This window comes from Tenebrio molitor, chromosome X (genome assembly GCF_963966145.1).
Source record: "Tenebrio molitor chromosome X, icTenMoli1.1, whole genome shotgun sequence".
NCBI lineage: Eukaryota > Metazoa > Arthropoda > Insecta > Coleoptera > Tenebrionidae > Tenebrio > Tenebrio molitor.
Window position 1 is genome coordinate 5,801,552 of NC_091055.1, and position 26,553 is coordinate 5,828,104.

A 26,553-nucleotide genomic window follows, 5' to 3' on the forward strand; every position below is an offset into this window, starting at 1 on the left:
GTGAAATAACCCAACATTTAATTATCTAGGACCTGCTAAATGCAAATATAAGTGTATTGCTGGTTGCATAGCTCGAGGGCTAGTCTTCGATTAAATTGTGATATTGATATTGGGTGAAGGTTTGGGTTACAGTTTTAAATGTGTTAAGAGTGGGTTAGTAGCCTACCTTCCGGCATCGTAAATATCAAAATTATAGTACTCGTCGTCGTCGAAGCTGTCATAGGTGTTGTTGTCGACGATTTCGTCTTCAACGGTGTCGATATCGTCGTCTTCTTCATTGTCCGAGTAGTCGTCGTTAGTTAAATTATGGCTGTTAGTGATAGAGGGTTAGTGGGGTTAATTAGGGGAAAAGTTAGTTACCTTCTATATCCACGGTTTCTGAATTGGAGAAAAGTGGCTCCGTTAAATTTAATTGCGGGGGTCTCCTCTTGAGCTGGAATTTTTCCGTAGGATAAAATTGTGAATTAAGGGATAAAGCAATCTTACATATCTCGCAGTATTTTCCCTTTGTGTTAGGCGGGCATTTGCATATAAACTGATCGAGTTCTGGTATACATAGGCCATTATTTAAGCAAGGATTTTTGGAAATGGGACATGGTAATCCGTCATATGAGCCGACATCGAATGCGCATCCATTCCTATTAGAATCAAAAGAGCAATCCGGCAATTTACTCGAAATAGGAAGGGGTTTTCCATTTAGGAGAATCCTTTGTATTACACCCTTATATCCTTTAGATGCGCCAGATAAACGATGCACTTCATCCCACGCCCTGAAACATACACACACTCCTGATGATCGAACCACACCATTTTCCGAATAAGTGTATTACGATAAAGATCCAATGTAGAACGGCAATTCCAGATTAAGTTCTGTTAGTGGCGTGCCGGAGTAACCACGAACTATGCTAGAATTATCCAATTGTAAAATTCCTTCTCGTCCGTCTCGGAAAATACGGGCCCAGTGCCACTTCCCAATATTTACTGTCTCTTTAGTTCTGCAACATTTAAGGAATATTTCTCAGTAATTAAGCTAAGCTCCGCCAAAAATCACTCACGTTAAATTCGCTATTCCGCTTCCCAAGTTGAATCTAAATTGTAAATGACCACGTGCCAAGTTTAACGAAATGAAATCACCGCGACCGTTCCTCATTTGTCCGTTGTATATTATTAAGCCATTAGCCGATCTCGGCATGAAATACACCTCAATCGAAAATGTCTTCCTAACGCCTTCCAACCGCGGAAGTCTGATGTAACTGGATCCGTTGAATTCGGGATTCACAATGCCCACATATTTATCTTCTGGAACACAAAAAAAATCTATACCAGACTCTCCCCATGCAGGATTCATTTCATTCACTTAATTCATTCATATGGTTTTGGTAAACAACGCACGCTATTAGTATGCGGGAGAGCACACACGTCGCCCTCTTGGGTTTCATGGTATTACGGTGGGGTGGTTCGTCAAAGGAACGATCAAATATCAGTGTTAATTAAAAATCTACATTTTCATCCAACCAACTGTAATTCTTTAGAACGCACCTTAGCTTTGACTGACACCGTGTGGGATGACGGAAGGAAACAAGTGTCGGTTAAGTTGACACGCCTTTATCGACTTAACAACATGTGTATGGGAGATATTTTTTACTTATCCTGCTGTTATTAACTATCCTATTAAAATTTTCTCCCGTGATCGATAATAATACATGACGTATCGTTCGTACCACTATTTAATGATATATTTCAGAAATCACATACATCAAGATAAATATAGTAACATGTCCGGACATGTGCCGAGTAGGGAGTAAGCATATTGCCCACACATCGGAGAATATTCCTGTACACGTATGTGTCCGTATCGGCGACCACAAGTCCAAATGCATTATCATTTCTAAATAAATTTTGTTTTGTTTGTTGGTTCAACTCTAGTCATGTGAATAACGAATTAGGGATACAAGGCGGTGGTTGCGTTTACAAGCTAGGGACGGAGACAATTATTTCGTTTGCATAAATTGTAATTCAGATTAGTCGCCGTTTCTTAATGGTGTTTTATATACCGGGTGCAGCAAAGTCGTGACAATTTCCTACTGTTTATTGGGATAACAAAAATACCAAAGGCGAATGAAATTTTCTTCTCTCAAAGGGGCCGAGTAAGAAATTGAAACTTGACACAGATAATAAAATACTGCAGTATTTGTTTAGTACACTTTTGATATATCCCAGTTTTGTAGAGTATTTGTTTTTTGGAACAAATCAGATTCTTGTTCTGTTTGAGAGTCGCGTCTTCTTTGTATGGAGATGGATATTTATCATTAGATGACTGGAAAGTTTCCTGTTTGTTGTTAAGTTTATTGAGTAAAAAAAGTTTATCCCATAACAAAAACATCAACGTCAGATGTATTTTGAAGTTTACGAGGATTTCGAGCACGTCTCACAATAAATTTTTATTTTTTACAGTTACTGTATCAAAGTATCAAGTATAATTCTTTCGTTTTTTAATTTGCCAGCGTGAGGGGATATAAGTAAGATTAAACGGTCGGAACTGTACGCCTAGTAATATTCGGTGGTAACCCTTCCAGAGTTCTCCCGGCAAGAAATTGTTCTCGACCGTCTGGCCGGTTCTGGTTTAATATAATTTGTTATCTGCTAACAAATTGTGTAGAGCAAGTTGAGCCATAAATGTATGAAAATTTAACATAATCCGCACACGCAAACTTCCCTTGTCCACCATATCGATCTCCGTCGAAACGCTCCAATTATTAAGATCGTGCCGGTTTCATAATAGTGGATAAGGAAACTGGGACATGTTTCCACAATAAGATTACATACGCGCCCGTTAAAGATCCTACTTTATGTGATTTCGGGGGTGGGACGTAAAGTCAACTTTCCCCACGCTTATTCATAAAATACGCGATAACGTGTCCTGCTAGTAAACAATTTTGGAGATACGGTCTCGGCAGCAGGAAGGATTACAATGAGTGTCAAGATTTCAACAAGTAAGGGCAAAAGGAAGGATAAATCCGTAAGTCCACTCCTCGGGGATCGCCGTTGAGAGGGTGAAAAGTGGGGGTTGACGGAGCGATTGACCGATTTCGTCTCGCTCGGCGAGCTATTTCTGTTCGGGCGATTATGCAGTTAATTCGAAGAGGAAAATGCGAGTGCACGATATTGAAAATATCGAAATTTTTGAATCGGACCGCGATCGGAGCCAGTTCTTCGGAGTTGTCGTTTTATTTCCGAAGGCATCGATCACTCGACTCGTACTCGAACAAATTGAGGTAATAAAAGCGGGAGGCCATTAAAAGTTTAACTTACCCATTTCGCAGCGAGATCCGGTACGTCCAGGTGGACATTCGCAAATGTAAGCTTCCGAATTGAGCGGCTTGCAGGTGGATCCATGTTTGCAAGGATTCGAGCGACAGGGCTCGATCGGTTTCTCGCAGAATTCGCCTACGTAATGAGGGCCGCATTCGCAACGGTACGTTTCGGGTGTAATTAAAACGCATTTGCCCTCGTTGGCACACGGGGAGGCCTTACAAGGGCTCTCGCCGCACTCCGAGACGCCTCGCGTGTTCAACACCCAATCGTCCTTGTTGACGTGGAGTTCGACCGGTCGTCGACCAATTTTCAGCTTCCTGATGCAGCCCCGCAGACCCTGGCTGGTGCCGATGTTTTGATACACCCTGGAGCGGAAAACAATCCATAAATTAACAATACGATCGACCTTATTAAAAAGGCATGTAATCATGAACAAACCCGGAGCCAAGCAGTTCATATGAGCGATACGGCCAAACTTTCCGATCAATTATTACTAAATTCGCCCCACTCGACCTACACTAAAGGTCCACGAACTTACCAAAAAAACCCTTAATAATTGATTCAATTAATAAACCAACACGGAACGGTATTTGATTAGAAGCCACAAATACGCGCACAGCCGTTCCTATTTTATCAACTTGCCTATAACTAATCAAACACAACTCCGTTCTCAACTACTTTGCCACAGTTTACCCCCGAGGCCGCGTACTAAGTCATCTTTAAGACTTCGAATACCCGGATTCCTTATGAGATCGCAGATTGTTCGAGTTATTACACAATCACTCCTCTGTTTGACTTCTTTGTGTCTTAGATGTAGACATACGTTCCAACAAAACTTATAAAAACAGATTTAATTTCGGCTGCCTTTATGTCGAAACAAAAATCTGATCGGCTCTCGGTTCGCCATCGGCAAAAGCCAATAGATCCATTAGCTTTTGTTTTTTGAAGTAAAATTGTACATTCGAACAAAAATTTCCCATTTGCCAAAAGTGGAGTGGTGCACTTCAGTCGCTCCCGAATTTTATGGTCAATTTATTTTTTGGAGTGTGGACAGTTTTGACCCGACGCGTGGTTTCTTAGGATTCGTTTTAACTTGACAATTAGCGAGAACTGCTTATCAGAGTTTGTTCAGGTCTAGTTGATGACGTGTGAAAATATGCTTGGTTTATTTGAAGGGTTGGTCATACCTCGTGTGGTTAGTGGGGACGTATCCGACGTACGTATCTTCCAGTAGATCGAGAGCTTTGAGAGTGCCTCGAGCTTGTCCCGCGACATCTTCTCCTTCGTCCAACTTTAGTATGCCGTCTCTGTGGTACCTCTTGATGACGACTCTATGAAAGAATCCTAGTTGAATTTTGTCGACGGAACGAATGAGAACGTGTCCGTTTCCCAAGTTGTACTTGAACTCGACGAATCCGTCGACGAGGGCGAGCGAGACGAAGTCTCCGAGTCCATCCGATTTTTGTTGATTGTACAGGAGGAGTCCGTCGTAAGCGTGAGTTTTGAATTCGACTTCGATGCTCAGTTTGTGGTAGGCTTTGAGGGGTTTAAGTTTGACGTAAGACCGACCGTGGAAAGCTGGTGTGTCGTATTGTTTGTGAATCACTTCAGTTTCGCAAAGAGACCCCGTAAAGTTTGCGTCGCAAACGCAAGTGAATGTGGCGGCGGGAAGATCAACACAAGTACTAGCCTGATGACAGGGGGATGAGCTACACGCCCGGTATTCATCGGTGGGATTTGGTTGAGGATCAGCTGCAAGTAACCGTTATGAGCGTCGAACTACTTGACAACCATCAAACCCTTACCTATGCACTCTTGTCGATCTGACGATTCAGAATGATTCGGAAGACAAGTGCACGCTCCTGCTACGCAGTGGCTATATATTATCATGCAATCGGAGTTATCTGAACAGAGATCGCCTAGGAGGGCTGTTACAACGCGAACGGTTGCGGGGGTCGGACGGTATGCCGGGGCGTAGTTTCCACCTACATGGAGATAAGGACACGTCTTTTATCTTATAGTCATTTTATTGAAACAGTTTACAGCAGAAAGCTACATTATGTCTACGTTAATTTTTATTTATACAATCGTTTAGGGCATATCAGTCTCACCGCGGGTATTGTAAATGGCGTTAGGTCCTGTAGCAGATACGTTTATTTCGGAAGCAGCTTTATTATCTGTTTCAGCAGGATAAGAGACTCCTTGAACGGGTCGCATAATAGATCCGCTCCTCTCGTAGTAGTAACGAGGATCGGGAACTAGTAGATGTCTCGTCGATTTTGATAAAGGCGAATTTGAATCGTCTGGTTGTGTAAATTGGAGCGGGGTATACCGACGAACAGGCCAGTCGGTACTCGGGAACATATCTTCTACAACATCTCACCGTTAATTTGCGAATTCGAGAATCCGCTTAATTTACCTTTGCAAGTCCCGAAGGCTTGCACCACAATGTCTTTTTGGAGTCTACAGGCGACCTGGCGCAACTCGCAAGACGACGGATACGTCTGTCCGTCACTTCCACACACGACCTGCAATATTTTTATTTGCGGGGAATAAATAAATGACACAAACATTATTCTAAGAACGTACTTGAGCGTCATTTTCTTCGGGGCATTCCGTATGACATTCACATATAGCAAATCCACCCCGTTCGACGCATGTTGCTCCAAAATAACAAGTCAATTCTTTGCACGTCGTCGGGGGCGACGTAGTCAGATCCGCTGTGGAATTTCAATCGAAATGAAATATGTCACTTAAATCCATTATCATTCATACCTGGTACGCAACCGTTCGGACCCAAGATTTTGTTATGACTCGTGCATACTGTGCACTTCTGGCCTTGCACCCCCGGCTTGCACACGCATCTCCCCGTCATCTGCTCGCAATCGTCGCGGACCGATCCGAAAGTGGAGCAACCGCAAGCTAAAGAACATCATCGTTACGTCCTTCTGTTGGGTCTTTGCCAACGAATCGTCTGACTTACGGATGCAACCGTGATGGCCCGAAGATATCTTGGGCAGACCCCAGTATCCAGGTTCGCATCGATCACATTTGGCACCTCCTACACCCGGTCTGCACCGACACTGTTGCGTTTCTGGATCGCACGTGTCCGAATACGAACCAAGCTTGTTACATCCGCAAAGAGAGGGACATCCTGCGTGATTCAAGCCTTGGGCGGGAGTCCTACCGTCTGGACAGCACCCGAACCAACTGTCCTCGCAGTTTTTCTGTTCCAAGAGGCTCTGATCTGGATAGTCGCGTTGGTCAGTATGAGAATCAGCGACTGTTTTAGAATTTTACCTTTGCGGCAACACCTCGAGAAGCGGGTTGTTTGATGGCAGTAGCTGCCGGACGGGCAGTCTTGTCTTTTAGGACCGTTTCCGCAATCTAATTCCTTTCCTGTGAGGGAGTCCGTTAATGGTTTTTCGCCGTTGCACGGCTTTACTTCCATTCCTGCGTACAAATTTGATTTGATGGGGTAATGGATAAATTAGTCGTAATGAATGAAATTAGTATGGTGTTAATCAAACCTTGACAGAGATCGAGTGGCCTCAACCGCAACTCCTCCTGCCTTTGACACGCTTCCATCTTCATGGCGCACAACGACGGATAGATCCGCAAGTCGGAGGCGCAAACGGGTTTGGAGGCAGAAACGAGTGCGGCACTGGCACAATCGAACTGACAGGTGCAGCGTGGAAAGTTGTCCGGACCTAGCTCGCACGTCGCTTCGAAATCGCAATGAATGTCGCGGCAAGCTTCTTTCTCGGCAGAGGACGAGTCCGGGATCGTATTCTCCGGACCGACCGTGTCCGGGTCCGGGGCGATGTTAGTCTGGGCCGTGAAGGGGGAAAGAGTTGCTGGGGAGGATGTTAGATCGTTGTTAATGAGTTTCATTAGTCGGTTGCTCGGTAAGGGGGTATAAAACAAGAACATGACAACTTGTGAGAACTTACTACTGAGAGATCCCGCCACTGGAAACCTTTCGCGACAGTCGCCGTAGAACACCACGCTTAACGGGGGAGAATTTGTCGGCTGTAAACACATCGCTTTCTGCAGCTCGCACTCGTTGGGGAATGTCATCATGTTTGATGCACACACCGGTTCGTCACCGGAGCCCTCGCAATTTGTGGGGCACACGCACTCCCCTGCCTCGCATCTAGCCCCATATTTGCATTCCACTCCCTGGCATAAATCTGAAATTATTTATCGCCCAATTACCAAACAATTTTTACCGCCGCGGCTCGCGCCACTTTATTAAATCTATTGTTTCGACAATTTTAATCAGAACGAAACAATTATTCTTCGCAGCGGGAAAACTTCATCGGGGCCGTAACAATAAGTCCGCCCCCCGCGGCCCTGCTCCTCGATTAGTCTCTCGTCGCATTCTTCTTCTTTGGACCGGACGAATATTCTCCGAAACTGACCTAACTCGCGACCACTTCTTCGACCGGTTTTCTTTTCGACCACTAAAATATTCAAATCATATGCGGACTGGCGCTCCATCAGGCTGCGGATTGTCTTGTTACGCCCCCGAGTGTGTTAGTCTCGTCTGCCAGAATTGTTTAGTTCCAGATGACGTGGACTTGCGAAATGGCGAATTAATTACGAATGTAAGGGTGGTTAGACTCACCGCAATTTCCCTTATATGCGACCAAAATGTACTGCTTCATTTTACAGGAGGTCATGCGAAGCTCGCATTCGTTTGCGTAAGTCACTCCATCTGTGCCACAAACCGTTCCATCGTTGAGCTTTGGGAACAAATGTGTTTAACTATCATCTATACACTAGCCGGTAATATCTGAACAAGCACGGAATATAAATACAGGATTTCAATAAATCGGAACGTGTTTCAACTGTACATGGGTTCATTTAAATAAAACTCTTTTTCATTACTGAAATTTCGCGAAAGCTGACCGTCGTCAACTTCGAACGTGAATTTAAACAAATTACACTTTTCGATTCGTTGACGATTTTTACCTTGGGGTCGGTGCACGTCTTGGGGCAGACGCAACGTCCCTCCGTGGCACTGTCGCGTTCGCAAACAGAGTAAAAGTCGCACTTTTTATTTTCGCAACCGTCTGCAACAAAATATTAAATACGAATGTAAGTTTCGTGAAGTCGCAAATTTTTTGTATAAAGCTGTAAAAGTCGGTTCGGACACGTGAGCTTTCTCCGTTCCTGCAACGCGTTTTTAACTGAACTATGTACGTACACGGAGCTTTTAAGCATTTGCCGGTATAAAGTCGAACTGAACGTACACAGAAAATATTGTATAAAAAGAGCTTGTTTGGAAAATCTCTGAGAAATTTAGCATAAAGGATTTGTGTATTTGTACGTTCCAGTTCGACGAAATGCGTAAAAATAATGTCAGAAGCAAACGTATCCGACCGAGAGATGTAGATATTTCCTGGAAGCATAAAACTGCGCCCTGGGGCACTTATATAATATACTGTGTCTGTTTATTTTGAAGACTAATATAAGACGTTACCCAATATAGCAGTAAAGATATGAAACTTTAAACTTACTACAAGGACCGTCGTAAAGGACTGCAATATCGCGCGGATGCTTACAAGCTTCAAGTCTTAGCTTACATTCGTTGCCATAGGATATGCCGTCAGACCCGCAGACAGGTTCAAATTCGGCGGGACAAACTGGGCACTCGCAATGGGCTACATCGAATCTTTCGACGCAAATCGCCCCGTTTTGGCATTCGTGCTCGCTGCAGGGGCCCTTTTCTCCGCACACCCCCGTATAAGATATTTCGATGTTGGTCCTGGTCAGGCAACCCGCTCTTTTCAGTTCGCAATCTGAGGGGAACGTTCGACCGTCTTTCGAACAGACGGGTCTCATGATGGGCTCACACGTGGGTGGGCACTGACAATGTGCTATGCCAAATTTATTTATGGCGCATTCTTCCCCCAAAGTACATCGCACGCTCATGCACGGATTTATACCTGCAATAAACCACCTATGGATATTGCAAATTTTAAATCATTGCCATCAAATTTATGGCTTCGCTATCCGTCAATGTTATTATTACCCCACCCGATGACATTTTACCTCGCTTCATCCCCACATTCAATAATCTAAACAAAACTCCGTCTTCGGCCGTCTTTTATTGGCGCAACCCTTCGATAATGCCACACTAATAACGACTCGATACCGAACACTCCTCCAGGTTCGGAAAAGATATTTTCTGTATGGTTTTCGGTAATCTTCATCCGTAGTAGACTGTTGAAATTGATTAGTCCGGTGATAGACACGGGATGAGCGGTCGGTAATGTTAATTGATGCGGTAGTTCGGTTTTTACTCGACTCGAAGATGGAATTTGTTTAGAAAGTGATTAAAATGTGGGGGTGTTTGTTTGAATGGGACGGAAGCGAAACGAATAAAAGGAAAAGTGTGGGAGATGAACCTGAACTGCATTTTCCACGATATATGATATTGAGGTTTTTCCGGGCCCTGCAGGCTTCCTGTCGCAGCGTGCACTCGTTGGAGTAGGTTTTTCCGTCCGATCCACAAACGGGGGTGAATTCAAGAGGGCAGCTGTCTCCGCATCTACACACAGGGTTGCGATGCTCGTCCAACTGACATACTTCGGGTTCTGCACATTCCACCCCGGCGCAAGGATCTAGAGCAATTTAAAACAATGAATTAAGTGGCCGAGGGGTCAATTAGGCACGTTTAACTGGAATATTTACGGTCGGCGTGGAATATTTAGTGCAAGTATCCGGACAATTCGCTAAAAGGCCAATTAATTCCATTTCCGATCTGTAGTTTTTCCCAATTTAATTATGTAATTGTGCACGACGGCGTAAACCGTTTTGTCTTAAAGCGATTGCCAGTTGCTCGCTGATGCGAGTCTTAGCCTCGGAAAAGTTAAAATGAAAAAGTTGAAAAAATTTCCAGCTATCTCAACTTCTATAAAAAAGTTTCAGCCGAACTTATATACTTTAAAGCATTTAAAATATCATTTTGTATAGTATGTTTAGCGCGCCAGATTTCTTGTAAAGTGAATACATTCCGGCCTCATTTGTTATTAAAAAATATATTTTTTATTTAGAGAGACGGAAATTCGGACGGGGTGGATCCTTAAAACTTGTTCTATTAAAAGTGGAATAAGAAAGTTTCTGCGACGTTATTGACACTCACCGCACTTCCCCGAAAACTTGACGGTGATGTTTGTGTTGGAAGTGCAAGCGGCTCTTTGGAGTTCGCATTGGTTTCTATAGTCGATCCCGTCGCTTCCACATACTGGACGAGAGGTGGTGTGATCTCCATAGCTGGGGCATTTATCCGGACAGACGCAGCTGGCATTGCGGCCATCAGGGGAGACCACACATCGTGCCCCAAAACCGCATTGCTTGTCTCTACACGGATCGCTTTGCTCTGAAAGGGAAAAAAGTACATGCATATCAATCGAATTCGACTTAAATACGTTTCAAATTGATATTTCGACCAACACATGTAGACTTTCGGCCATGCGCATTTTCAGCTAAGGAGGAAGTTCGAAACTTTCCACTTACCCTTGGGGAATACGTAGCAACATACCGATATGTCAATGCGACTGTTTATTAATATTAACAACGACAAGTAATTTATTTTTAATTTTAAACAAGCCATCGATACGATATATGTTTGTATATTTTTCTATGGAAGAATTTATCACAGGATCGTCCTGAGTCAATAATTAAAAACTAGTGGCTAACTTGGCTATATCTCATCGGAAAGTTTAATTGGGATCTGACTACGACGATTCGAGTCGGGTTAATAACAAAAACATTTATTATAAAAATGACTCTCTTGGGTGGCAAATAATGCAAGACGTGCTCTCGAGATGGTGAAATATGTTATATGTAAAAATATTTTTTGTTCCTGAAAAGTTCCTAGACTGGTGGCTAAGTACGAGCGAACTCTTAGTTTCAGCGTGAAATATTGAAAGAGTTTCAACGATAGTTTCGGGTGATGAAATGTATCAAAAAAGCGTCCTATTCTTGGGCCATGTATAATGTAAACAGGTGCAAGGAGTGTACGTCTCTGCTTAATTCGAGTGGTGTGTAAGGACTAGATCCAGACACATTTCAGGACACGATACTGTACGAAGGAGGACGATCGATTACGACGTAATGCGAACGCGCGAACAGCACAGGGGTCTAAACGTCACTGAGGTAAGTATCCTGTGCTTCGGCTTTGAAACAGACTAACTTGCACTGCAGGTAGCGTCGACTGCACACAGCAGAGCAGGCGCCATATTGATTTTAAGTTCGGCAAACCACCACAAGAGATTACAATGTCGCGTAGGTGGCCAGCGACGTTTTGCTTTGTTCTGACGAATTACTATAATCTACTACAAATTCTACCTGGCGCGGCTATCTGTCTTACTTTTAGACGTAAATAGGCTTTTTATAGTACCTTGCCACCAGTTTAATGCAATATTTCAAAAACGCTGTTAACACTCACTTGAAAAACTTGCTCCTTTGATAGATGGCATCCACCAGAAGGTTTGTGACCCAACTTTCGCTCCGACAAAGCAAAAACATTAAAACTTTTTCCAGACTTATACTAATAACGAACTTATGGGACCAACACCCCAAAATTAATAACTCCAAATTATTAAGCGTTCGTTCTCGACCTAAAAACACGGGACGGCCCTACACCCCTCGCTCAACTTAACCTTTACCTTCCATTCTTCTCTTAACATTTTGTGCGATTTGTCCGGGCATAATTGACCCGTTTCAAATGTTGAAAAGAATCGGTCGGTGCGGAGACCTAACTTCGTCCCCGCCACTGGTCTATTTAAAAAATAGTTGCTCGGGCGAGACATTGGAACAGTTTTGTTCGAAATGTTCGTAATAAAAGTTGAGCAAATGTTGTGTGTTATGCAAAGCCAAGCTGAAATTCCATAAATTTGAATAATGAAAAGGGATAAAAAATGTGTATGTTATCTAAAAGAGACGTGTTTATTCACATCGATTTGAATAAATGAGTTGGTAAATATTCAAGCAGTCTCCGCTCTGCACTTTATAATTACCATCTTCTCTAACTTTTTAATCTAAAATTAAGATGAGCAGCTAAATGAACATTTTCAAGACTGACATAATATGCAAGTCGAGCAGCTAATTAACGTAATATTGTCTTATGCGGTCTTCCTTATCGTAATAACATTCAACAATTACAAACGTTATGGTAACGATAATTATGTATAAATAAAATTAACGAGATTAGTTTCCGTTAAAATGAACGATACGTTTGTCATCTGGAAATATATTCTGTAGCGTCAAAATCTTCTGAGGAATTAGGTTTCAGTCGTGCGCTATTAAAGTTTTGTAAATTCTTTTTCTAAAAACATCTACTCCGGTTTGGAACGCTCTTCTACCGTTACTTATACCTGAATAAAGTTAAAAATGTAGTTATTGGGTTCTTTATGCCATCAGTGAAGCGTATGGCCGTGCTCTCACAAGACGAGATAGTAGATTCACTCGGAAAAGAATTCCTAACAAATATGTGCATACATTGATCGACAAAACAAAAACGTCAAATTTAATTCGTAACTAACCAGATCTAAAACTCTGTTCCAGGAATTTCAAAACTAATAAGACTGCAACCGGAGGAACTCCCAATAGAAGGTACGCTGCTGTTGAAAGATTTTGTGGGTGGTGAGAAATCGAAAGGCGAAAGGATGTGATGAAATTACAAGCAAATGATTAAGAAGAGGAAATGAGAACCACACAGCTGATCGGGGTATTTAATGGAACCTATTGAGAGCAAATATATGATAGAGCGGCAGGTGGTTGTTGTCATTTCCATATTGAAGTAAAAGGAAATCTATCGCTTGCAACATTGGAAAAGTGGAATTACAGATCGAAGGAACATTTTGAAAAATCAAAGGACGCAGAATTCCATTTCCGCCATGACTCTACCGCACGTAATAGACAAAATTACTCGAACGATTGGATAGATTTAAAAGAAATAAATCTCGAATTACTGTGTGTAATTTGAGAAGTAAAAGGACCTGAAATTATGCTAATCGAAGTAAATAGCTAGGTTTCAGCTGCATGAAAATTTATCGTTGGTGACTCGACAAAGAACCGGTAAATAATACCCAAAAGTTCCATTTTATTTTTGGGTGGACGAGAAGCTGACATATTGCACCGAAATCAATTTTGCTTTGATATTACGTTTATTAGGTTTCGACTGAGAATGCAATTATTTTTTAATCAATACGGTTTGTAATGCGCTTGAACTTAGGAGATATTTTATTTTGTGCGATTGGTTTGAAAAATGTGTCAATACGTGTGAAACGCTCGAACCTATATAAAGTTGCTAACTTATTAAAAAACGGTAGGGTAAAAAACCATTAATTTATGTGATGGATTTTCAGCGACTGAGCATCTGCGTGTCAACGAAATGTTTAATTTGTAGGGTAAAATATTTAATATTCAGCGAATGTCGCCTAATAATTTTTCTTTTTCGTGTTGTTTGTTTTGTGTTTTTTTTTGCATAAATCTGCTATTAGTCTTGGGAAACTTTTATGAGAAATAAATCGCAATGGTTGCGTATTTATGGAATTAATTGAAATCAATATGTGGCGATAAATCTTGGGGCTGCTTCTAATATGAAGCGCTTGCGGTAATATTGGTGAGGGTTTGATAGAGTTCCGGCTGTTTAAATGTTTATATATAGGGAAATGTAAGAAGAGATAATTCCCTTCTAGGTCCTTTATAACGAGATAATATTTTTACGAGGTCACACGCTGGGCAGTAACTATCCATTTAAGGACCTGCGAGTCGAGAAATAGTGCCTGTTTACTCTCGAGGGAAATGAGAGCCTCACATATTTGGCATTATCTCTAGAAAATATGTTCAAAACTCAAGAGATGGTCATCGTTACACTTTTTCATCATATAATAAGATTACACCCTTCGAATTTTCACTAATGAGTTTAAGATGTTACGACTTCTAAGCGGATTAACTGAAGTATTTTATATCTCCATTAAAGTTACATTCTCGGATTTGTAATCACCACAAACGCTCATTATCATCGACGTTACATTTGTCAGATGAACAATGTCCTAGTGATATACGTAACTTGACAAATACATTTTGGGTTAGGAAGGCGACATGGCTGAATTAATTTTTAAACGCCCATTTGGAAACTAAATTAACGGAGAAATTTATGGAATTCGAAACATCCCTCACCACACCTAACGCATTATTTAAAAACGAACACAACTTTTTGTGCGAAATTTAACGAAGGTAGACCAACATTACAGAGTAAAAAAACGTGACAATCCAATTTACTTCTAAATGTGTCTCCGATCTAAATAATCACACAATTTTTGTTATCACTTACAAATGTAACTGGTACTTTCCAACAAAATGATGCACGATCTCATGGGACAAATGTCACAATTTATTACCTACAAAGATCTGATAGTGCGACTCGTTTGATGATGCATTCTGTCAAAATAACGAGATACAGGAATACATTCGGTGCTACAAGGACCACATTTCTGTGTTTTCATTTGAATGTATAGAGTAATGAGAAACATGTTTTCATAATAATTGTGCAACACGAAGTTCTCGGTTTCAAATCAGAGAATCATATATTTCGAGTCGTCTTTTTGATATGAGTGCGTAAAACCTGGGTTTAAGCTTTGATACTTCTAATCCTCATTGTTAAACGGTTTTAGCTTTTATTTGGGTAATTTCGTTGGAGAATATCGATAACTCACCCCTTTCTCTTAGGCTTTACATGGGTTTCTATATTTTAGGATACAATGAAGGGAGGCAGAGATAGAATTTTTGTTGTGACTAAACGTAAATTTCATTTGGTTAAAATTTAATTAAACGTTGATTCAATTAGATGTGACAGCAGTTAAAAGAATTGATTTTGGATATTGTTAATTTACAACTTTTTCGGGTAAGTGTGTTATTTAAAACCTGTGCTGACATTGTGCTGGAACGGTGCCAAATAAATGTATCTGGTTTGACAAATGCGAAAGAAAACTTTTTTCATTTCATATCGTTTAAAATACTGTCGGCGGAAGAATTTGATTAAAGTATAAAGTGAAATTTGCCAGGGAAATATTTGTCGAACAAACCGACCCAGTTTAGTGTTAGTGTGAGCTTTTTGTTTATAAAGATATATTGCACTAATTACATTAACAATTTATTCGTGTTAAATACACCAACAAAGACTACGCTTTGTTTATAAAATACTGTACATATCTAACTTGCTCCGTGTGATAATTTATATGAACATAACTAACAAACTTGCGACAATACACAAAGTTTGACAATCACTAGGTGATAAAATGTTTTGTTTATTAAACCGACACGAGTTGCAGTTTTATGTCTACAAATGAAAATCCCACACTTCCTCACCATTATTGTTATTTGCAATGCGCAATTTAATACACAAGTATAATTATTTACTCTTCACTTGGTCAGATTAAATGAGAAATGTGGGATTTCGGTTTTAGACGCTTTCGGCACCCGAATAAATCTCTAATTTCAGCAGACGAAACATTGAAAAAGACCAGATCCGAACGCCTACATTTCAGACTGACTAATTTTCTCAAAAATCGTATTGATTGAAGGGGACTCGGATTAGTTGCACCACGAAAAATGCGCAAACGTGTCACTTCCATTCCTGAAATACGACTCGCTCCAGTTCGCTTAATTTAGGCGGCAGTTTGGGCCTGCCGAATCTATAATCTGGATGCATGAAGCAATTAATGCGGCAGACAATTTGCACGGTCTTGTTCTACAAGCAAATATTTTTTTAATGGTTTCGTCCAAGCTGTTACATGCAAAATAAGCAAAACATGCAGGGTTTTTACTTGTCAAAATTACGCTTACCACATTCCCCAGCGTGTTTAACCCTGGTGTTAAGGCGAGCTTTGCAAGATGCCACACGAAGTTGACAGTGATTAGCGTAGGTCTTTCCATCAGTTCCACAGACAAGGTCGACCTTCTGCTTGCAGTGGGTCGGACACTGGCAGAGGGCACGACCATCAGGGCCTGCCACACACTGGGCCCCCCAAGCGCAAAATGTTTTCTCGCAGGGTTCTACAAGGAAATAGTGTTAGTATTAGCGTTAGTAACGTGCAAGGGGGAGTTAGTATCACTAGTTTGTGCATTTTTGATAACCACCAATAAAAATACAATTGCGTGATCTTTCAATACAAAATGCACACAACTATTCATCATTCATTAATGAGATTTATTTGAAAATATATTTTTAACGAGGTCATTTTGTGTCGGTTGAATTTTTATTTGTTGTCTGCATTATTTACTACACGACACAATTTCTGTGAAACATTTCACTCACTTAATCGAAAGAAAAAATAATTGCTGTGTTTCCTGCAAATGTTTCATTTGTTTGAAGAACACCACAGTAATGGTCAATTATTCAACAATTTATCGGGAAATCATCAGTAATTTAATAATGTATCAGTAATTTACCACCTCAAATATTAGCAGAAATTGTGAAAATAACAAGCAATCGTTTTCTTTTATTATTCCATTTATTCCCACAAATAAAGTCTGTCGTACCATGTTAATTGCTAATTAATTATGAAAACAAGGAAATTATATGGGCAGATATTGATTTGTACTTACAAGAAGAATTTGAAGTAGTAATATGAGAATGCAACAAGTAATATTTTACATTTGTTAAAATTACAAAACAGTTCGTACAAACCTTTTAACTATAACATTTCCGACAAAATTTTCAGAGAAATCTTATTAACAATTTAATTTGATTTTCTGTAAACTCTTGTTTGTGTTTTTGGTACTTATTTTGGCTTGATAAATAAAGCATTTACATATCTCTATATATTATATGTAACGGGCCTTCAAATAAATTTATATTTAGAGCAACCTATGGAAATTCAATTGTTTGCAACATTTTTCCAGCGTAGAAAATGACATTTTAACGAAATAAAATTAGGTTAGAAAATATTTTTAATTTTTGTAGTGCATTCTCTCTATTTTCACTCCACGGAATATGACAATATGAAATTAGGAAAAAGCTTACTATGCATACTATGCAACTCCGGAGAATAATTGGTTACCTACAAAAATTACTTTACACTGTTAAAAGAATTAGAATGTCTCCTACGCCTACTCTAAATATATATTTATTTGAAGGCCCGATATAAACAAAGCTGATATTTTTTCTAATAAAGGTAAACAACTTATTTGTAATATTTTTTTTTGTTTACGTTTAATTTCCGTGATATGAAATTATATCGACTAATTAATAAGTAAAGTAAATAAAATTTGGAGCGTTTTAATTTTTCCATATTTTTTATTCTGTTATATTCTTTCCGTAGTAGTTAATTAATAGAATTAGGGATGGTTTTTATCTGGAGACGTAAATCAAGAGTGCTTTCAATGTGAACGAAAACTATGTTAGAGTAAAGAGGGAAAAAATAATTGAATTTTAAAAATGGTGGATGCGCCGGGTTGGTAAAACTCGTGTATGTACTATAAAAATCGATTTATCCAGTAATTTTAAAAACTACATTTAATATAAACTGGCTGCTAGAGCTACACACATTACGGCAACAAGAATATATAATAATTAAGGTTATGAAACTTGCATATTCCAATTAACGTGGCCGGACGTTAGTGATTCAATGAACGCACATATTTAAAATGAATCGTTTAATCAAATGAAAGTTCTTAATGCAATTCTCGTATGTGTGGCATACAATATCGATTAGGTCGTTTATTTTTCATATTAGAGAATGATTTAATTTACAGCCGGGATTAGTATGTAAAGAGTAGTTACGGAATGGGTTCGTTTGATAAAAATTCTTGATAAGAGAACTCTTGCAGATGTAGGTTTTGGCGAGTAAATAATCTATGTGTTCCGCAGCGTTGTTAGAAAACTTTGGAACCTTATTGTGTGTAAAAATAACTTGTAAGTATGATTCTACCTTTTCTGTGGCGAAAGTTCTTCAAATGTGGGCAATTCTTCCATTAGGGACTCGGTCTTGTCGCGCTTAACTTCACTTGACCGGTGAAATTTTATGACAATGTTAGTTAGCAGCTTCCATTGGAGTGTATTTTGATCAAGAGGACTACCGGAGGTCGCCAAAAATGTATTTAATAAATGATCCATGAGAGGAGCTCGCCTGGTCCTGACCACACTAATTTTCTTGCTAATCCTCTATTGTTGAATCTCTGTTTTATTCAGCGCTCTACCCGTGATAAATCCTGTCCGTTTACTTATATATTATACATAAACATTAGTGAGGGAAATTAACCGTTATTTGCTGCGTTATTAAACAAACTCTACTATTTGTATTAATAATTTTAATATTTAAACACCAAATATGCAAATTGATTCGGTTATAACATAAAATAGATTAATCTTGCACGGAAACCGTGGGCTTACATATGAATGCCGCGTATTAGGTGAAATATTTGTTTCTAGGGTTGAAATGACGCACGTCTATTCTCCCTGACATAAATGTCATTTAACAAGCATCAGCATGCTAGACATATCAACGCAGGTGAGTGGTATGTAGAGCTTGTGGAATTCTGAGATATGTCAAATTACAAGACTGTATCCAGATATCTCCCTCAGGTGCCATGTGTCTTCATTCAAGATCCGATACGATTTTTGTCGAGATATTACTTTTAAAAATTCAATGTGACATGGTACACTTCATATTTTGGTGGAACACGTGCATAGCAAACCGAAAGAACGTCGAGTTTATCACGAAAAACAAATAAATAAATAATGGGGGATTAAAGGAAAGACTTTTTCACAAGGGGATCCACTTTCGTCGAGATGTGAACGTAACATGCGTTATCAGTAACTGTATTGTCACCGTATGAAACGTAGTTATTGCAAATTTTTTATATTCCCACTTGAATCGGCGTAAACACAGAAGACCTAGTAGAGATCCTTGACGAGCTCCGACAGTCAAGTGGATGAGTTCTGAGTAAACGTCTTTAATAGCATTGTGCGTGTTTCCGATTTACACAGTGTATTTTGATTCGAATTCGACTGTGGGAATTCTGCTCGTCCACATTTAATCGTGCTAATACCGATCAATTAACACTATTAAGGCTGATGTGCCAGTCTCATCAGATATTGGTGTTGGAGTTTCTTCATTCGGCATAAATTGAGGCGAGGAGGGTAAATGACTGGCATTTTTATACGAACGGTTGATGATTTGAAAGGCGAAAACCCCTTATTTTGGCGTGGTGTATCATCTCTATAAATTGGTTAGATCTCGAGACTTCTTTATATGCTATATTACGAAGCAGGGGTGGATCCGTAGAAACTTCCGCAATAAGAATTTTTTTATAAGGAGAAAAAAAATATTTTAGTCGTGTTTGTGTTCGGTTTACGGTGAGTTGACCGAAATGTGAAATCCGGTTCTGTAGTGATTGTTTTTTTCGGAAATTGATCGAGTCTAGTGATTGATTTGTGGCTGAGTTTAGTTCGTGATTTAAAACAAAAATGTTCGGAGAGATTTGATCGGAATTGAGAGTGGCAGTGGACCGATTCTCTGTTCAAGTTTATTAGTGACCAATGTGTCTTCAATAAAACGGGTCTTAGTTGGATTACAATATTTAATTAGGACACTGAATGAAAGCTTGCCAGCAACCGTATTAATTAACTTGTTCAAACAATATTAAAGACTCTGAAGAGATAATTAATCCCATTAATAAATAGGAAGGATAAGACTATCAGAGCTTTAAGTTGATTTTATTGGATTAGAGAACTTTGTTTTAGTTTAATAAATTTAGGCAATCAAGGGTTGAGGGAATAATCGTTGGTATTGGTGAGAGTCGTGTGGATGGAAGTTTCTTATTTCTTTCGAAAAGTAGCGCATAATTTTGTCGTTGTTCGGCCTGGAGACAGGCGGGCTCAGTCGTGACCAGCATTAATATTAAATTTCGTGCATAAAAATAAAAACAGCATCGGGAAAGGAAATTGATATGAGGTATAAACGAAATTTAATAAACCGTCCGCAATAGGACTTAAATGATTCTTTCCGTTTTCTGATTTAATAACCTAGGTCCTAGGATATGTACGCGTGAGTGCCGGTTTTTAGTTAAAGGGGTTGGGGTTGTTTGCGTATCGTAAAGTGATGCATTTCTCAGAAAATGTACATGTTCGCTTGGTAGATGGGGGGTCGTGTGTGATTAATTAAACGCACGTCTCACTATATATCAAAAGCTTCTGTATACTAAAATACCGCATGTTTCCCTTAAGAGACATTTCGTGACGGTAACACTTCGAGTAATTCCCAATAGTTGAGATACACACACCTCCCCATTTGAACTGTAATTTAATCGGTACACATAAGATTTACGGTTAAATCGAATCAATATTTTACCAAGTGAGCACTCCCTGAAATTGCAACAAAAAAGAAATTATAATATCATTTATCATCGTAATTTATTCGTTACGTCGTGGATGAGAAGACTCGCCAAAACTGACAACAACCCTCATGACGGTTGTGTATGCGACGATGAATACGAATATGAAATATAGATCTAGCGACCCAGATAAATGTACCAGCTGTGAACTTATACCCTTAAAATTTATCAATTGAAAACTACCCCCGGTAAAATAGATATACGATTTCAATAAATCTTAACGTCCATTTTCAAAATTACTATCTTCCGAATATGAATCTGCCTAAAAATTATGTCTATTTTTCATATATACCCAGTGAACCGGCACTTTTCCGTCGAATCAATTTTCATGTCAGTGGACGTCACGTGATTATCGTAAGTACCGTTTTGTACACGAGTAAACTCCGCCCTATCCACTTTTCTGATGCCAACTTTAATCAATTAGGGCGCGCTAATTAAATTTAGAAATGTTGATAAGTCCCTCTTGTGTGTCCGTAAGGATGGATTAGTTTTATTATATTATGTACCTGCGGTATAATTACAATTTCGGTGAAATCGCTTTGATTCCTGGGAGCGTAATCGGATCGACAAAATCCATTCCGAAGGCATTTTTTCATCTAGTTGATCAGAGTAACCCACATCACATACCTCATTACCTTTATAAAGATAAGTGAAAGAGAACGAGAAAACGCAAAGCTATTCTTGATCCAGTTGGCTGCTCAGTATCACCAGTCCAATTACTGACAAACCAATTAGATTTAACTGGCCGTACCTGTAAGTCAGTAAGCTTCGCAATCAGGCTGGTATTTGGAGAGAAATTCACCACTCAGACACTTTCACAATACCGAAAAGATAATTCTTGTTTTTATTTTACAAATACCGATCCATCGCCTGGAACTGACTGAACAATTTAAAAAAGAAATCGACTTCGAATCGATGCGTTTCCGCTTCGCTTCTACCGAATTTCAGCACAGGTTTCATTGATGTTTTTCGTGCTTAATTAGCGATTCTGCAAATAATTAAGTTGGAGAATTAATTAATTACAGAGCCAAGTGTTAGCGTCTGCGAGCACCGTCTTAAATCTAATACACATCTAAACACCCAAGTAAAAATAAACTAACACTGATTCCAATGTCTTTTCTAATTATCATCAGTCAAACTCTTAAACACATCGTGAAGACTCCACTCGTTAGTTTTCTTCCTGTTCTTGCACTGTTAAGGCATGTAAATGGTGTGCAACCGTTTGTAAGTGGAAAACCTTTGTGAAGGTGGAGTCTTAGGCTGCGTTCGATCGAAAGTATTTGCTGAATTGTCTAGACTTATCAGTGGGAGATGAATTTTTGAATACTTGCCTGTTCGAGCTATCAAACTATTCGAGAAATGTTTCTTAAAAATGATGAGGTTGCGAAATTGAAAATTCTTGAAAATTGTATGAAAATTAATTAATTTTATTATGGGCCGATTTTGTGTGCTGTTGTTGAATGTAAATTCTTGTTGTGCGACCGGTTTGAGGAATTTATAGGAAACTTATCCCTTAGGTACGTGTTCAATTATTCTGCCTTAGTATTGACAAGCGCATTTTCTGCTTGTCACCCAAAGGCTTTTTACATCAATATACGGAATTTTGGTATTTTCCTCTTTCGCGTCTTTTTGGAAGGTTGAAAATAAAAATTTCGTTATTCTTGCTTAATTTCCCATCAATATGTTGGTACTCGGTTTGAGAGATTATTCATTTAGGTCGTCGAATCAAAGGTTGGGAGTTACTCGAGGAGCCGGTGCTGAAATGCGAGCGTAATATTTTCCGTATTAGAAATCAATACGAACATGGTGCGAATGTAATATATGAAATTTATTAGTCGACAGTTCGACAAGTCATTTGTCGCAGATTTCATTAAACAACTTAATGAGCAAAGAATGTTGTCGAAGGTGCGAGAATGTCACACTCTACTAAATTTGGAGGAAATTTATGGACCGGGGAGAGGTAGATCCGCTTAGTTCTGCGCCTTGTCTAACTTACATGTCTATAAATCTTTATAATTTGCCAGGGAATAGTGTAGCATTCACATCCATTCCAACTTACCAGCTCGCTAGTGCTGAATGTGACGTAATACATCACTCCACTCTTTACCCATAAAAACACCTTTACTCCCGGGATTACACAAAATTTATTCAAATTAGTCTAATAGCGACAACATCATTCAGTCATAAAGACACACGATACTCCGCTATCTCTAAACTGTTTACAACTAACCAGAACTAATGCTCCGACACTAACAGAGCTGATCCTTTCACTTCCTCCAGCTTTGATTGCACGCGACACTTCGGATAAATATTCCGCTGGTCTACGAAATATGCAAAACACTTCTTCGCCGCTGCGAAAGTAATTTATAATAACTATACATAAACCAGTGGGTTTTAAAAATTAAAATATTATTTCCTATGTTTCTTTTCCGTGCTCCATCTTTCCTCTTTAGGACCACTATCATCCATTTTATCCTCGAGCTTTTCTCATTTAATATTTCATAGCTGGATCTTCTTGTCGGCTGCAGATTGCTACTTTTTTTTATTAAGTGGTCAAATATTTTTCCCTAGTCGTCTCATTTTTGTTTTTCAATCGGCGATAGCTTCGTCTCGTTCGGAGAAAGCGAGAAATATTTTCTCGTTAGTGTTCAATTTTGGGAAATTAGTGTGATGATCGTTGATCATTATGGAATCCAGTTTTATCTGAGTGTTGTAAATATTGATGAAGCATAATCCTGAATTATTAGCAGTCCCTTCTCACTTTCCGTATCTATTTCATTTTCCGATGGCGTAGAAGTACAACGGAACCCTCATATCCCACGAGATTTTCTAAGTGTCAAGTTTCTACAAGATGGGTAAAATACAAATAAATTTTCCTAATCACGTATTTTGCAGTTTGGCAAGTTTTCGTTTGTGTTTTTCGAGTAAATATTATATCCGATAGAGTTGAGTATTTGTTGAGCGTTCACGTATTCAATATAAATTTTAAGCAACAAAAATGTGGGACCGTGACTGAAATACGAATCGAGGTTTTTGTTTTCCAATTTGGAATTAACATGGACTGTATATATAAAAAGTTAGTTTGGGAGGGTAGTTGGTTTAATTCGGTGAATACAGAAAATTGAGTGTTCCCCAGTTGTCAGTATCAGATATTGGTAGTGGAGGATCGAATAATGTAAGCAAATATTTCATGTGTTTCGATTCGGTCTTTAATTGATGTGGCGACCATTAGTTTGCAAGTGGACAGTTGTAAAAACCATTTATCACGGGATTTCGATTGAATTATTTAATTCTTGTGGTGCGTTTAGTCGGAACAATACGATTTAATTAGAAAATCACTTGGTCCGCGATGAAGCTGAAAGCAGTTTGTCTGCCTGTTAAAACATGCCAATCAGGAGCGAGTCCAGTTAATGACAGGTGAATTACACTTTGTACGTTGAATGATGCGATACAGGACCCTTCACACTTCAGCTTAACACGCCCTCATCACGTTCACAACCAAAGCACACACATACAGAACCGTTATATTTTGAGCGCTAATTATAACTTGAATATATTATCAAAGCTTTATGTATTTAGGATCCAGGATCCCCAGAAATTTATTTCACCACCTTACAATGTATATACATTTTACCGCATAAAATGAAAATCAGTCTCAATTTACACCCCAAAGCGACCACCAAAACTTTCCCTCGCATCCCATTTTATCCCACATGACAAAGTTCAACTCTCGTTGCATCTCGGTCAGGACATTTCTACAAACGCGAAACGACCACCCACACCTGAGCCGGACACATTCGACTAATTAAAGTTTTATGGCCCTCCTTCGTCGACCTAATAACTCCATCGCTGTCTATCAGAATGCTGGAGCGCATCCAGCTGGATCCCTTAATTATTCCTTTTATTAACCTCCTCTAGGCTCGCCGCCTACATATTAAGGCGCACATTTTCCGCCCTCGTCCTCCACGAAACACTGCAAGGACTTCCGAAATGCAACCGGATAAAATATTTACCTATATGTATGTACACTAAGCGATAAAAATGATGACATAACGGATCCTGGAAAACTGCCAATAAAATTTGCATACCTCGTTGCACGAATTAGATTTTGTCGGTGTTGCACAACCCTGTTCCATCAATTGCATTTATTTGCAATGTTCCTCCAAATTCGCCAAATTTAATACACTATTTCATGAAAGCGTAGTGGCCCGTAAAAGAATTTTTAGACCATTTCGGCCAATAAAGTTTTATTTTTATCGTATGCAACGTGTTCTCACGTTCATCTCCCTTATTACTTTCTATATTAATCATAAAAATTTTCATCTTCACAACTCAATGGACTACCTTTTCATTCCGCAAATTCACACACAGATTTCTCCTTCCGTCACACACCAACAAAACATTATTGAAATTTAAAACAGACAATCCTCTTCATCGCAATACTCTTTCTGTGAAAAATCCACAACCCATCATTATTAGTCCTGTTCCCACTAATTTTTGTTTACTTATGTACATTATATACGCTTTTCGTTGTACTCAGCCAGTCAGTATTGTATCTGTTCAAAATCTCTCTGAAGCTATTAATGTGCAGTCATTAAACTGTACACAAGAATTTAATGGATTAGCGGTAATTTCTAGTGGGATGTCATTAACAACTTAAATCTGCGTCATTACACAGTTTCAGTCATTCCATTAAAATATAGTAATTAAGTCTCCGTCATGTGCTGCAGATATTCTTGGTGAACGTGTTTTTAAAAAATATATTTTACGATCTGAAATAGCTTTCTTAATTGTCTCTGGGCGGTTTATTTTTGTCGAGAGCTTTGCTCCAGGTGAATACTAAATAGTTCCATAAAGCGAAATATTTCTGAAAACTCTGGACTTTACTGTTGGTGTAGATCTTTCCGTGAAAATAAATTTTTTTATTGAAAAGTAGATATTAAAGGTAAAAACGTTAAGGTGTGAATCTTTGTTAGAGGTGAATTTATCCGAGAGTATTAAACTGGGAAGCTGTTCATTCGTTTTAATCTCATTTATGAAAAACCGTATATTTGTGGAAACACATTTCGCAGAAGATACGGCGGCATTACAACTATCTTTTATTGCAAACCGCATTTTCCATAACCGGAGATACGTATGGTTTATAAACATCTAAAATAAATGAAAACCGCGGAATTTGTACCAGCGCGACTACAATATAATTTTGTAATTTTTGCGAGTTAGTACTTCCATATTTTATGGTTTGAGCGTAACAAACTAGAAAACAGTTGCGTTCAAATACCAATATCTAACCTCGGCGTGTACGTTTTAATAAATTCACGTTTAATTTAAAGTCGCGACAATAGAGTCCGACGTAATTTTAAATGTGTGTCAGTTTTTCTGTCGATGATTAAATTTTTGTTTTATTTGGTTGGAAAAATAAAGAGCGGGGAATACAAACTCGTAAACTAAAGCTGCTGCCAGGCAGTCGTTATAACAGTGTAGTAAAATGAACAGGAAAATTTGAGAATTCCATGCGAGTGGAGCTACAATATTCATGAGTCCACATCAAATGAGTAGTTTTTTTTACGTGATTTTTAAAAAAATGTGTTTTTGGATGTTTACTTTGGTAATAGAATTGGCTAACACTCTGAGTGAACAAGAAAGGTAAATAAACGTTTTTAATATACGGTCCAGTAATGAAAAATTACCATACAGTGATTGCATTATTTCAAATTCGAGTTATTAATAGTCTCTGCGGAAAAAGAGTTTGTCGATTTTGCTGGGAAAGGAAAAACAGATCCAATATAAATTTTCTTTTTAAAGAGAGCTTCAGCCATCGGA

At 39.1% G+C, this 26,553-nt stretch overlaps 1 protein-coding gene across 15 annotated transcripts in view; it reads right to left on the minus strand.

Moving 5' to 3' along the window:
* Positions 1-26,553, minus strand: part of LOC138139832 (agrin-like) — a 149,121-nt gene that overhangs the window by 2,016 nt on the left and 120,552 nt on the right. For 6 of the 15 annotated variants that reach the window (XM_069060358.1, XM_069060355.1, XM_069060357.1 and 3 more), the window contains 22 exons: positions 16,180-16,389; positions 10,469-10,705; positions 9,732-9,947; positions 8,841-9,269; positions 8,293-8,393; positions 7,946-8,063; positions 7,269-7,508; positions 6,846-7,172; positions 6,616-6,768; positions 6,299-6,562; positions 6,091-6,237; positions 5,905-6,035; positions 5,735-5,843; positions 5,427-5,684; positions 5,121-5,300; positions 4,503-5,067; positions 3,313-3,680; positions 1,056-1,299; positions 831-995; positions 487-770; positions 361-433; positions 167-310 (listed from right to left, as the gene is read on the minus strand). In XM_069060358.1, the coding sequence (XP_068916459.1) occupies positions 167-310; positions 361-433; positions 487-770; positions 831-995; positions 1,056-1,299; positions 3,313-3,680; positions 4,503-5,067; positions 5,121-5,300; positions 5,427-5,684; positions 5,735-5,843; positions 5,905-6,035; positions 6,091-6,237; positions 6,299-6,562; positions 6,616-6,768; positions 6,846-7,172; positions 7,269-7,508; positions 7,946-8,063; positions 8,293-8,393; positions 8,841-9,269; positions 9,732-9,947; positions 10,469-10,705; positions 16,180-16,389 (4,963 nt within the window). The remainder of the gene's footprint in view (positions 1-166; positions 311-360; positions 434-486; positions 771-830; positions 996-1,055; positions 1,300-3,312; positions 3,681-4,502; positions 5,068-5,120; positions 5,301-5,426; positions 5,685-5,734; positions 5,844-5,904; positions 6,036-6,090; positions 6,238-6,298; positions 6,563-6,615; positions 6,769-6,845; positions 7,173-7,268; positions 7,509-7,945; positions 8,064-8,292; positions 8,394-8,840; positions 9,270-9,731; positions 9,948-10,468; positions 10,706-16,179; positions 16,390-26,553) is intronic. The other 9 variants (XM_069060364.1, XM_069060362.1, XM_069060363.1 and 6 more) reach the window with 5 other exon arrangements.